This window comes from Felis catus, chromosome B2, assembly GCF_018350175.1.
Source record: "Felis catus isolate Fca126 chromosome B2, F.catus_Fca126_mat1.0, whole genome shotgun sequence".
Lineage (NCBI taxonomy): Eukaryota > Metazoa > Chordata > Mammalia > Carnivora > Felidae > Felis > Felis catus.
The window spans coordinates 130,064,063-130,078,357 of record NC_058372.1 but is presented as its reverse complement, the minus strand read 5'-3'; the positions used below and the strand labels follow the sequence as shown (position 1 = coordinate 130,078,357).

General features: G+C 37.2%; 1 protein-coding gene across 8 annotated transcripts in view; it reads right to left on the bottom strand.

Moving 5' to 3' along the window:
* Positions 1–14,295, bottom strand: part of UTRN (utrophin) — a 491,097-nt gene that overhangs the window by 131,302 nt on the left and 345,500 nt on the right. For all 8 annotated transcript variants that reach the window (XM_045058165.1, XM_045058163.1, XM_045058164.1 and 5 more), the window contains one exon: positions 8,565–8,721. In XM_045058165.1, the coding sequence (XP_044914100.1) occupies positions 8,565–8,721 (157 nt within the window). The remainder of the gene's footprint in view (positions 1–8,564; positions 8,722–14,295) is intronic.

The window sequence follows — 14,295 nt, the reverse complement described above, 5'->3', positions numbered from 1 at the left end:
ACAACTCTGTGGGGTTTACAACTGATACTTATAAAGACTGGAAGGTGACTCTAATTTTACCAGTTAATCCTAGATAGTAATGGGGGACTATTTCTGCTGGGCAGTAACATATATAACAGGTATCGTAGGGTTTTTTAATGTTTATTTATTTTATTTTGAGATAGAAAGCAAGCAGAGGAAGGGCAGAGAGAAGGGGAGAGAGTGTGTGAGAGAAAGAATCCCAAGCAGGCTCCACGCTGTCATCATAGAGCCCGATGCAGGGCTCTGTCTTCCAAACTGCGAGAACATGATCTGAGCTGAAATCAAGAGTCAGATGCTTAAGACACCCAGGTGCCCCAGTATAGTTTTATTTAATTAAAACAGCTCATACACTCCAGACAGTTTTAAACAAGACAAAAATGATCAAAGCTATCAAGACAAGCTCCCAGCAGTTTTGGGAAGAGCTATCAGCAACTACTGACTGTACCCGTACCATAAGCTTTACCCTCAGAGCCCTTGACATATTCTTTTTTATTATTATTATTACTTAAGGAGTTTGCCTCTGTGCATATATTGTGAAAGCACTGAACAAGTTATTTATCATCATTGTTGCTGAAACCTATCAATGCTCTGTCTGAGTCACTCGTTGAAACATCCAAGAAAGTATAAGCATTTAATTAAGGGTCCAAAATACACTGATGTTTTATAATATCAGTTCTTGGGACATTTGTTTGCCAGAAGAAAGCATGCCAATCTGTGAGTCATTCGTTTCAAGGTGTCAGAGAGAGATTTTAAGCAGAGACTGTTACGTGCCTTTCTGCTCGCTCAACATCCAGGACTGGTACCTTTCCCCAGCAGCATCAACCCTAGTGACTACTTTGCTTTTCTGCTTTGTTTCTCATCTATGGAATGCCTGCCATATTCTGGAGTCCAACTTTGCATGTTTGATTTTCCTTGCTTTTTTTTTTTTTACATTTTATTTATAATTGCTAGGTGTTTAAGCAGATGAAGTCATCTGAAGCATGACCTTAGTACTATTCTAACTAAAAGTCTCAGAGCCATCCCTTCAGCATTTAAATATATAATATTCCATCTGGATACAGCCACAAGCATGGAGCTTTTCAGAATGAAAATTATTCAAATGTGTCACTGAAGTGCAGAGGCTGTGCCTTATTGCCCTTTGTACATTTAACATTGTTTTCAACACATAGAGCAGTCAGTGAATCGTGTGGGTGGGTAGGTGGATAGATGAAGTGATTAGCAATGCCGTTATCAAAGAATGGTTATGAAGAAGTGTCATTAAATCACTGATGCACATATAAAGGACTAGAGTATAGAAATACAGGTAGGAACCAGAAGACTTTGAGAGTGAGTTCCCATAAACCAACCTCTAAGTATCCAAGTGACTGCATGCATAAATCTGAGAGTCTCTAACCACGGTTATCTGTGAAAGCAGACTGGATCCAGGATAAGGTCATACAAATGCAAATGTAAGATAATGTATATTGATTTTATTTCTTTACTTATAAGTTATGGTAGCATTCAAATATTGCTTTGAGAGGTAATTAGATTCGTGGTTATACATGTATCATTTGCCTATAAATCTTTGATAAGTTAACTAAAGCAGTGCATACAGACATGTCTTATGAGCTTGGCCTTTCCATGATAAGCTGTTTTCTTTTATTAAGAACAAAAAAAAGGGGCACCTGGGTGGCTCAGACAGTTGAGTGTCCAACTTTGGCTCACGTCATGATCTCACAGTCCATGGGTTCGAGCCCCACGTTGGGCTCTGTGCTGACAGCTCAGAGCCTGGAGCCTGCTTCGGATTCTGTGTCTCCCTCTCTCTCTGCCCCTCCCCTGCCCACACTCTGTCTCTGTGTCTCTCTCTCTCTCAAAAATAAAGATTTAAAAAAAATTTAAGAAGAACAAATAAATCATCTTCTAGCCTCTAGACTTATATCCTGTGTAATTCTCAAAAATGTCTCAATGACTTTATCCTATTCCCTCAGTAGTCTAAGTTATCTCTGAAGCCACCAAAAGGCTAAAAAAATATAGTTATGACATCAAAATTTACAGTTGCCCAAACATCATGAATCTTAGGAAAAATAAAAAATGTGGACACAGAACAACTAAAATAAGAAACACACTAGAAAATATAAGTCCTAGTTTAAAGAACTCAAACAGCCATTGCTCATTGAGCACTTACTAAATGTATTGTGCTAAGTGACCTATATATACTCATGGTCAGAAACAGGACTGAGGAGGTTGGAAATCGACTCCAGAGACTAGATCACAAAGCTAGTGAGTGGAGAGGTGAGAACTGAAACCATGTCTACCTAATCCCACGTGCTAGTTCACTAACTAACATTGTATAGAAAGGCCAACCATAAAGTCTCTGAGCACTGAACGCGTACAGCCTGCTTGAGATTCTCTCTCCCCCTCTCCCTGCCCCTTCCCCACTCATGCTCTCCTGGTCTCTCACAAAACAAATAAATAAACTTAAAAAAAAAGAAGGGCCCAACATAAGGTACCTTAGAAGAGAGGGTAATACACCACTATCCAAAGAGGAAGAGGAAAGAATACTTTCAATGAGCTTGAATACAAAGTGCTGAGGACGGAGGTTAGTCGGATGTGTACTTAGAATTATTTTATTCAAATTGTTCACATAACTCTTTGACATCAGCATTTGATATCCCTTGAAGCAGCTTTTAAGTCATTTAGTGGTTTTCTAACATACAGTAACCCCACGTCCACCTAAGGCATTGAGACATAGCTTTGTTTTTTACTTTGTATATAATGTCACTGGAAATTTTAATGTAATACTTAAGTGCTGATTTGTGTAATATCAGCACAGGTGGTTTTTAATGCATCTTGTAAAGTGTATTTGTCTTATCCACAACAGAAAGATATATGGTATCACTTTTAAAATTGATCTTTAAAAGACTTGTATACAGTGAAATTCAAGGCTTGCATTTATGAGGTCATACTTCCTGGAAGAGTAAACAAATCAGTGTTAAATTTCTTTGTCCCCCTTTAAAAAATTCCATCTGGTAATCTCTAGACATTCTAATTTAGTATTGAGAGATTAGGTCACATTAGTTTGACATAATACTATGTTGTTCAAAATAAGGTAATTTAGACAGCTAGCTATCTGCAAGGAAGAGTTAGGTTAGAAATCAAATACAAGGTCCCCTCTTTCTATGGGGAAATTTTAAGGAACAAAATAACTTGCCTACTATTAGTATCAAGCCATTTAAGGGTTGATTTTGTTTGATTCCAACTATGTATTTTTAATCTATAAAGCAAGAGTTCTTCAAAATTAAAAAGAGTTTTTAAACTGTATTATGACAACTAAAAACAAAAAATAGCAAGAAATTAGAAAAAACTACAGTTTATAATAACAAAACTAAAGGGAAAGGCATCTAAATTTAATGCTAAACATACCTGTGAAAAAAATAGTATAGAGATTATTTTGTTCTGTTTGAATCTACATCATAATGTTATAATTGAAAAGAGTTCTAGAATCCCTTATAAAGAAAAAAGATCAGAAATAAGAGTATACAAGAACTAATAACATGCTTGAATTATCAGCCAGGGACCAAAGCTGGGGGTTAGAGAAATGGATAGTTAGACAGACAACCAGAGATTTGGGACAGCAATGCACAGTCCACAGCTCAGTCACAATCCTTGTTGGAAATGATTTCTCATAACACAGGGAAGAAACAGAGACTATAAGGTTAAGCAGGGCAGGCGTAGGCTCTCCCCTGACTGTAAGCTCCACACAGACAGGGACTGTGTCTGTTTTCTGCATCCATGTTTCTCTGGTGTCCTAGAAATTGCCAGACATGGGGGTAAGTGATAGGAATTTGTTGGGAGTGAGAAAGGAAGGGAGGGGTGAAAAGTCAGATTTCATTAAAACACACCATAGGTCTCATTTTCTTCCACTATCAGTGAGGGGGCTAGACTAAATTATTTCTTGGGCCTCTTACAGTTTTAATAATTGATCATTCTAATTCTAAATAAAGATTGTTCCTGATAAACAGAACCTGAAGGCAGGGGTCAAAGACATCTCCAAGGACACAGGAAAGAAAAAGCTGACCTGAAACAGAGTAACCATATGTACAACCAAAGGGATTTTAATTTTAAGATCACAGATAGAGAATTATATTTAAGTTAGAACATTGGCAAGGTTGAGGTTCAACTACAATTAGACTATTCAATGATTATGGCTGGCAAAGTTTAGTAAGAAAGGTAAATAATTACAGGTAGGTGTCACGTCTTTAAATATTGACCTAATTGTATTAATGCATAGTGATTTGCCCTCACTGTAATAATTTATAGTGATTAGAAACATTATACTTGACAGCTGGGAAAGAAGGTTACTTTTGATAGAATGTGACTGTGATTGGAAATAAGGTCCTTAAAGATGTAATTAAGTAGGGGCACCTGAGTGGCTCAGTCAGTTGGGTGTCCAACTTTGGCTCGGGCCATGATCTCACGGTTTCTGAGTTTGAGCCCCGCATAGGGCTCTGTGCTGACAGCTCGGAGCCTGGAGCCTGCTTCTGATTTTGTGTCTCCCTATCTGCTTCTCCCCTGTTCATGCTCTCTCTCTCAAAAAAAAAAAAAAAAAAAAAAAAAAAAAAAAAAAAAAAAGATGTAGTTAAGTTAAAATGAGGTCATTAGGGTGGGGCCCTGACCCAACATGACTGGCGTCCTTATAAAAGGAAGGTATTTTGAGCAGTTTTAAAAGATACAGATACTCACCAAGAGAAAGCCAGGTGAAGACACAGGGAAGAGACATCCACAAGCCAAGGAGAGAAGCCTCAGAAGAGGCCAACCCCACACCCTGACCTCAAACTTCTAGCCCCCAGAACTGTGAGAAGATTAATTTTTCTTGTTTAAGTTACTCAGTCTATGGTGTTTTGTTATGTGGCCCTTGCAAACTAAATCACACCTCCACAAATCTCTGAAATCTCTTCTATAGTTTATTTCTGGCATAACAGCCTGCTTAGTTCTCAGAGTTATGCATGATGCTTGTGTCAAAACATTTATTAATACATGATATTAAGAAAGCCTGTAGTTTTCCATCATTGATAAACTGGAAGGCAGACAATCACAGATCACAATAAAGTATCATATTCTAGAATCTACAATCAACATGAAACTCCACAAAGGATTATTTCCAGTGAGGGTAAACAATGAGGTGAGAAACAACCCAGCCCTACACTCTGAGACTCAATCAGTACCATATTCATATAAACTTTCTACTATAAAACTCAAAGTTAAAGAAGTATAGACTATTAAATGGAAAATCCTGATAAGACTTACTTACTGATAAGACCTACGCCTCTCAACAGTAGTCTGGATTATGCACAACATGCTAAGTGATGGCAATTGTGATAAAGACGTAATAGTAACCAGAGAAAAGTCTGGCAGCAGGCACTAAGAAATTTAGAAACCAAGGCTAAACTATATCCAACTTAAACTATTCCTCTTCCCATCCCCAACCAAAGGTATTTTGCACAGTTTTAAGACTCAAAAGATAAAAGGACTGTGAAACCATCATTTTTCCAACCTACACTAATCCCTAACCATACTGCTATCACTATTCCTTCTCATAATCAACATTTTGAACAAATCAGGCTCTTTCTCCTGGTGATGATCATTTTACTGTGCCTGTAGATGATCCTGCAGCTACCCCAGCCTCTCAGCTTCTTATCCACTTTTCCCCAAGGACCTTGTTCTCCACCCTGCCTGTGCAACTCACTCTCACAAAAGGACACCGGACATTGTCATTTAACAATAAATGCACGCCACCACAAACTTGATTTCTAGCATCCTTTCTCTGATCACAATCTGTTTTCTTTACAGTTTGTGCCCCTTCCCAGTTCCCCTATTTGGATTAATCCTCAGCTCCTCTGCCATGTCCAATTCAATGACTTCTAACACCACTTTACTATCCCTCATCTCTAATATCCTCATATCTTCCTTTACCCAGCCTTACTTCCACATGCGATCATTACTATAGCTCCCCTGTATTTCTGTAACCCCCTTGCCCCTCTCTTCCTCTATCACATGTGCTTGGGTCAATTCAACTCTCCAACTGACTCCTCGCCTTTGGTGAGACAACTCCACATGGGTAAGGAACAACATTCACAATGACTGTTCTCACTTCAAATTCATGAGCACTGGCCTCAAGCAGGCCTTTCGTAATGCTCGTAGTCTTGTTTTACATTCCTAGTTTAACTCACCCACTTCTAGACTACATTTTCTACCTCCTCTTTCCCCAAACCTCCACATTGTTTTCCTTCTTCTCATGTTCAGTTGACAACCTTGCTTCTTATTTGTTGAGAAAACAGAGGCAATCAAAAGAGGACATCTAAATGTTCCCACACGCAAATCTACCAACTTACCTTCTTGTTACAATGGACGAATTCTTTGCCCTCCTACCCAAGACCAACTGTTAACACTTGTACACTGGATCCCATCCCATACCCTACCCAGTAATCTCTCTCCTGCATTATTGACTTTTCCCACTCTACAAGATCATTCCCATCAGCATAGAAATATGTTGAATTAGTCCCCATCTGTGTAAAACCACTACCTGGCCCCACATTCCCCCCTCCAGCTACTGTACCATTTGCTTTGTCCAAAAACCTTTGATTCCTGCCACTATAAACCCTTCTCTTTCTCCTGTATTCCACATATGCACTCCGTTGGCACATCCTTTTGGTTCTTCCTAAATATATTCAGAAACCAGTTACTTCTCACTATCTCCACCTTTATACCTTTGTCCAAGTCATCACGATCCCCCACCTGGATTACTGAAATCTGTTCTTCAACTCCTCTATATTTTATTCTTCCTAATTTCACCTGTAAATATTATATAATGTAAGTCAGATCACAGCAGTATAATTACCAAAACCTTCCGTACCTTCCACCTCACTTGGAGTAAAAGCTAAAGCCCTTACAAAGGACTTTCAAGGACCTCTGTGATTTGAACCCCCTTTTCCCACTCCTACCCCAACCTCATCTCCTTCTTTTCTATTTGGCTGACTGTTTTAACAACACTGGTATCCATGCTATTCCTCGAATATGGCCAGAAACTGCAACCTCTGTGGCCAGTGTCTTTTTGTCCCCTTTTGCCTATGATTTCTTCCCCCACGGAGTAGCATCACTTACTGCCTCATGTTTACGTCAGTTGTTTTCTCAAAAACCACCTTACTTATGCCACGTTCCTGATCTCCACAAAAACAGCATCTCTGCTGCCGATACTCTCCCATCCTTCTTTCTCTCCTTGACATTGCTTTACTCTTTTCATGGCACTTATTACTATGGGATGTATTATGTATTTATTGTGTATCTAGTGTTTATCTCTTACTACATGGAATCAGGCAAGAACTTTGCTTTGTTCATTTGACTCTCCAATGCCTAGAATAGTGCCTGGTGCACATTAGGCACTCAGTAAATACCTGCCAAATGAATGAACCAGTATTATCATCAGCATCAGTTATCAGGATCATCTTTATTATCTAAATGCCCAGGCCTGAAGGGTTCATGCACAGCAACTCTAAGACTCTTAGGTGAAACACAACCTAAAACAGGGCAACTCTGCTGAGAGAAGGGTTTGGAAAGAACATAGCCAGCATTTACTGGAAACAATGATGTGCACTTTACTGGCTAAGGCCAGAAGAGGAAAATCATTTCATGCCTCAAGAATTAGGTTTTAATCAAAACTAGCAGAACATGGTCACACGCAGATTCTATTCCTTAACAGAGCACTTCCATTAGAACAGCTTTGTATTATTTTTTCATCACTCAAATCCACAAAAAAGTATATGAATAAGTAATAGAAGGAATAGCTGAAAAAAAGAGAATGGGATTTTCCTAAATCACTGATTTAAAATCTATCACTGTTGGTTGTTGTTGTTATTTTACATGTTATATTCCAACAACGTCTTCTTTTTTCTTAGAACTATTTCTCTGTCATAGTCTCTTTTCAAGTAGAAAAAGAAAATTTACCCAAATGGAAATTTGAATAACCTAGTCACAAGGGTTCAAAGTAAAATAAACTTCAAGGTCTTATCATTTTGAAGCAAACTTACTACATAGATGGCATCTTCCTTTCTTCCTTTAGAAGATGCATGTGTTAGTCGTCATTTTTCCAGTGGGAACAGAATTCTAACACCACATTAAAATGTACAGATTTAGAATGAGAACTTGCATTGCATGTAAGGAGAAAAAAAATATGTATATGTAACAAAGCAAGCTGATGTGTAAAAATGAGAAAGTGGGCATGAAGCAATATTAAATAAATAAAAGGAAAGTTAATAAGGCAAAGAATTTAAATAATACAAGGATCTAAGAATTAATGTGTCAGGTGATAACACTTCAGCATATCTGCTTCTCAGAAGATGCATGCAACTTAAATTAAATGCCTAAATACTGACAATTAGAAATGGGGTGTGGGAGTGAAATTCAGTGGTAATTGTTTCAACTCAGATATTTATACAGAATTTTGAGTGTCTACTTTGCCAAAATCAAAATGTATCAAAAAAGGTCTCCACCATATACGTTCAACTTACTTTACAGTGATCATACTGGAGCTGTAAGGCTGGAACATCCCCTCCAATCGGCATTTGCTTTTGAAGCTCTTCGTCTTTAATATTCAGCCATTTGATCAATTCTTCTAAAGACGTCAGCAACCTGTTCCATTTCTCAGCACTGGCCTCCAAGTGGGCCCTGTTGAGAGACAGTACTGACCACATTTAGAAGTTGGAATTGCATTTAAAAAATCATACATCTTCCCTTAGACTAATAATCTTGAATGACGAACTAATGTTCACGTCCAATAAAAAGGCTGACTCTTAGTAAAAAAACAAAACAAAACAAAAAAACCCTAAACAAGTTATTTTGAAGAAGCTAGAATATGCAGATATGTTGGTAATACCTATCAAAATTGTAAACGGATAACTACACACCACAAAGGCATAAATATGAGGTTTTCAAGAAGAATTTCCATGATATAAAATTATGAAAGCAAGTTTCAGTAGCTTATGTATACTATACATGCACACTGAACTACAATTTTCTTCTCCTTTCATCCATCTATGTGAAGAAAGTGATAGAGAGGAAAAGAGAGCAACTATATGCATATAAAATGTTTAGAAAGATACATACTAGATGAGCTTACATCTGAGAACACAGTGAACATGTAATTTTTATATATTTAGGTACTAATTGAGTATGTACAACAGGCCCATCTTATTTTTCTTTCTAAAAGAGCTAATTGGAAAGGAAATTATTAAAGCCTTAACATTCCTTAAAACCAAATAAATTACTGAAAGTAGAACATCACCAGCATTTACCTCCAAAAGCTGGAAAACAACCAGTCATTGCTTGCATAGAACACTATTTGGCTCAAGGCTGACTGGTGTCCAGTGACAAATGTCTATTGTGAACAGAAAACAATCAGGCAGAAATTTTTGACTGCAGTACTGTGTCCCCTGGTTTAAAGGTGAGGTCTTTGTTTCAATAACAATTTTGGGGTTTAGGACAGAAAAGGACCTTCAGATTCTTAAATTATGAACTTTATAATCAGGAAACCATGTGTCTGAGATACGTTTTTGTGTGATTCAGATTCCAATAAAAGTAAAAGCCCTTGAGGTGGGAATGCAAACTGGTGCAGCCACTCTGGAAAACAGTGTGGAGGTTCCTCAGAAAATTAAAAATAGACCTACCCTATGACCCAGCAATAGCACTGCTAGGAATTTACCCAAGGGATACAGGAGTACTGATGCATAGGGCCACTTGTACCCCAATGTTCATAGCAGCACTCTCAACAATAGCCAAATTATGGAAAGAGCCTAAATGTCCATCAACTGATGAATGGATAAAGAAATTGTGGTTTATATACACAATGGAGTACTACGCGGCAATGAGAAAGAATGAAACATGGCCTTTTGTAGCAACGTGGATGGAACTGGAGAGTGTGATGCTAAGTGAAATAAGCCATACAGAGAAAGACAGATACCATATGTTTTCACTCTTATGTGGATCCTGAGAAACTTAACAGAAGCTCATGGGGGAGGGGAAGGGGGAAAAAAAAAGAGGTTAGAGTGGCAGAAAGCCAAAGCATAAGAGACTCTTAAAAACTGAGAACAAACTGAGGGTTGATGGGGGTGGGAGGGAGGGGTGGGTGGGTGATGGGTATTGAGGAGGGCACCTTTTGGGATGAGCACTGGGTGTTGTATGGAAACCAATTTGACGACAAATTTCATATATTGAAAAAAAAAATAAAAATGAATGCAAAAAAAAAAAAAAAAGTAAAAGCCCTTGAGAATAAAAATACAAATAAAAGCACAAATTTGGGGCCTTGAAGAAAGCCCACTTACTCAGCCTCAATCCTACACTTCATGCGTTGGACTTGAAAAGAGGGATCAGTCAGAAACAACTCCAGGGACTCAGCCCTGCACCACACCAGTGGGCGGATAGTGAATGTGGATGTAAGTGTTCAACTGTGTGAAATGGAATTACCTTGACCTTTCAGACTGAGAGGTGAGGGCTGATGGAAATAGACCTCAGCCTTGTTACGCAACAAAGGTCACCCACTTGGGGCAACTTCAGGTGCAAGAAACTTCTGCTGATCAGGTTTCATATCCTCTCATTTAGCTGTCACCTTGACATTAGCATTATGATCCCCACTTCCACAAAACTGCTCCTTCCCTGAGTGATATGAGACCAACCAACCAAATATGGCCTCTACTGTCCTTCAGCTCTATCAGTAATTTCCTTTCTGGACATCTGATTTACTAGAGCTTCTGTCCCAAAGCTGATAACTCTTCTATAGTTAATTTAAACAAGTATTTCCCCATTGGTCACATTAGGTGGTACCCCAGTGGTGAATATTCAACAACATCCTAAGTCTTTGTTTAAAAGTTCATAATGTTTTCAGAAGAACAACTATCTGATCTCTAGTTCATCTCTTGTTCATAAAATAATGGCCATGCTCTATCTGCCAATATTCTTGGCTAAAAGAAAAAAAAATGGAGTTCCATAGATCTCTAAAATACCATGAACCAACATTCAGTCACATACAAAAGGCCAACTGTCCTGCCATCTATTTATAGTTCCATTGTCAGCTAGCTAATAATATAAAGCAAACTATTCAAACCTTAAAATTCTATATCTTATTCAAAAGAGCTAGGTATGAAATAATAAAAAAATGATTTGTAAATGACAGAAAGAAGTTTGAGGTATTTTATAATTCTTTGAGAACTGTATGATTAAAAGGTTCATGTTATTCTCTTGCATTTATAATCTCTTCTATTCATTCTACAGGTGGCATGATTGACCTCACTTTACAAAATTTTGCTTTAATGAGATCCTGATTCTGCTTGAGTGCCAGCTCTCCTGTTTTCATATTGATTAATTTTAGGCCAAATATGTAATTACCTATCCCTGATAAACAGTAATTTTACTTGTCACAGAGCAGAACTAAATAACTTCAATCATATTAACTGAAAACTCTGCCACTTACGGATCATTTTGCCATAAATATATTTGACTGAGGTGTTGCAATTTCTGTCTAGTATTTTTAAATGCAAAAAAAAAAAATGACAGCTAGAAATCAGAGGGCTTTAGTCAATCAAGATGTGTTTCAGTGTCTCTGTGTGCAAAACACTTAAGCACATAGCCTGACCTCTTATTTTAGATAATTTGATCCTGCTTCTTCAATGTCTGTAGTTTAACTCTTTAATCAATAACTAAATCGACATTACATTCCTTTGAAATCCAGTTACATACACGCATTGTATTGAAGAGCATGCAAATGATTTATTTCCAATGCAATTAACTCTTTTGACCGCACACAATAATGAAATTGATCATTGAAATCTATTGCATCTAGCACCTGAAGGACTCTTCATAAAGATGAAAGCAATGTTTTTTAAACAGAGATACTGAAGTGACTTTGAAATAGATGAGAATACATTGGTGTACGTATTTCTCTGCATCTTCCTTCTTCCATCATAAAAAGCAAGCTGATTTGGTAGAAACCTTGCCTGGAAAATCTGTTCTGGTTATTCTCCAATAGATTATAACTACGTGTTCAGTGGATTACTACCATATGCCCAAATAAATGCATGCTTCCGTAGTAGCCTTCAGTGTTCTAGTTCCAATTTAATTCTTTCATCTTTCAAGATGAAAGCCTTTTCTTGGGCACTGGGTTGAATGTTTTGCAAGTAGAAACCTTAAATTTGTTTTTGGTATACTTGTCCTTTCTCATTTTAACTCTAAAAATTTTAAAGCTTCCCCTTTCCCCACAACTACAGATGACCAGTCATCAATCATATATTCATAACCTTAAAACATTTCTTTTTCTTTTTCTTTTTTCTAAGTAGGCTCCATGCCCAGCATGGAGCCCAATGCAGGGCTTGAGCTCATGACCCTGAGATCAAGACCTGAGCTGAGATCAAGAGCTGGACACTTAACTGACTGAGCCATGCAGGCACCCCAAACCATTTCTTTACCTAGCACATATCTGTGAGTACTCACATTCTGGATAACTGACTTGTTATCCTAATTTTCACCTGCTTCAGTTCATTCTTTGGGTACCTCACATGATCAAAACAAGATATACTTTCACTGAATGGATTAGCAACCTGTATATAGAACATGCTTTACATAAGTTAGCTCCTTTTAGATTGAATCATTTATTTTACAACTCTATCAATGTTTTTAAGTCACCAGCTGTTTTTAAAAATATATAATGCAAAAAGCTTCTTAGAAGGTAAGGAGCCATTAAAATGGTACCTCATTATTCAAATATGGTAGAAAAGGAATTATGGAAGAAATGTGAATTAATATCTATTTTAAATCACAAAAGCCTTTACTTTCCAATATTTCTTTAAAGAAGTTTTTATTCCTTCTCCCAATGTAGAGATATGAAAAAGAGAGCAAACAGTGGGAGTGAGTAAGCAGTGGCATTTATAAAAATAAAATACAGCTTTCCACTTATTCACTACAAACATCCATGGAGCACTCACTCTGGAATCAGGCACTGCCCCATTTCAGAAATAAGTCCTGGGGTCAAGTTGGAAGGAAGGCAGGTAAACCAAATATACTCTGATACAAGAAACCTAACAGCTCTCTGAAGGAACCACAGCTCAGGGAAGAAACTTGCTTGGAAACCCAAGGAGAGAGTTTGGGATCCAAACTAAAATCTAAACTCTTTCCACTGCATTGCTTTCATTATGGGCAGCATTTAAGAGGGCAGAAACTGTTCGGATGTATTTATAGGTAAGTGAAGATACATTTGCAAAGCAGGTCCACCAAAGAATACAATGCCCCAAATTAATATGAGCAAATACATACTGTCTCCTATTGTGCAAGGAATGCACAGAATTAAATGTTCAATTTGGCATGTTTACAACAAATGAAATTTATTTTTCATCTACAGTGAAACCCATAGATTATAAATCGAGTTATAATGAATGAAAATACCTTTACTAGTGCAAGAATAACCAGTTACATTAAAAAGAAGTTATTCTTGTTCCCAGAAAGGCAGTTAAGACAACTAGGAAAGAAAGGAATTCAGTCTGTGCTGAAAAGAACACCAAAGCTGTGCTTCCAATACATACCAACAATACGTAGCTACTTCCATTTAAACTGACGTTAATTAAAATAAATAAAATTTGAAATTCACAGTATCTGTTGCACTAGCCACATTCAAGCACTCAATACGCCCACATGTGGCTAGTGGCTACCACACTGAATAGTACAGATACAGAATACTTCTACCTTCACAGAAAGTTCTATCAGAAAGTGTTGAACCAGAGGGGAAAAAAGAAAGAAGAGAGGAACAGAATCTTCCTCTATTCAACTTAAGAAAAGGAAATTTTAGTAGTTTTACAATATAGTTAGTAAAACCAATTGGCTAAGGCTAAAAGTGGTGTCAGTGACATTGTAAAATGTGATAACATTAGATGTAATCATGATGTTAAAGGTTAATCTTCTCTAAGGGCTCTTAAAAGGGTGCCCTGAATTTTTAAGAGGCTTATAAAAGAAAGGAAAGATAGAATTTTATCTTTGAACTCTGTTTTCATTAGATTTGACAATTTCACTGGCCTTTGAAACCATATGTTAATAAGAATCTATATTTAACATCATTAAGCTGATAAGTGGATATTTAATTAACATAATCCCAAATTAAATAAATTTAACATAAAAACTTAAGCCATGTCATTCATATTACTGAATTTATTTCCAATTCACATTTTCCCCGGGAGTGAAAAATATTGTCAAATTTCCTAACAG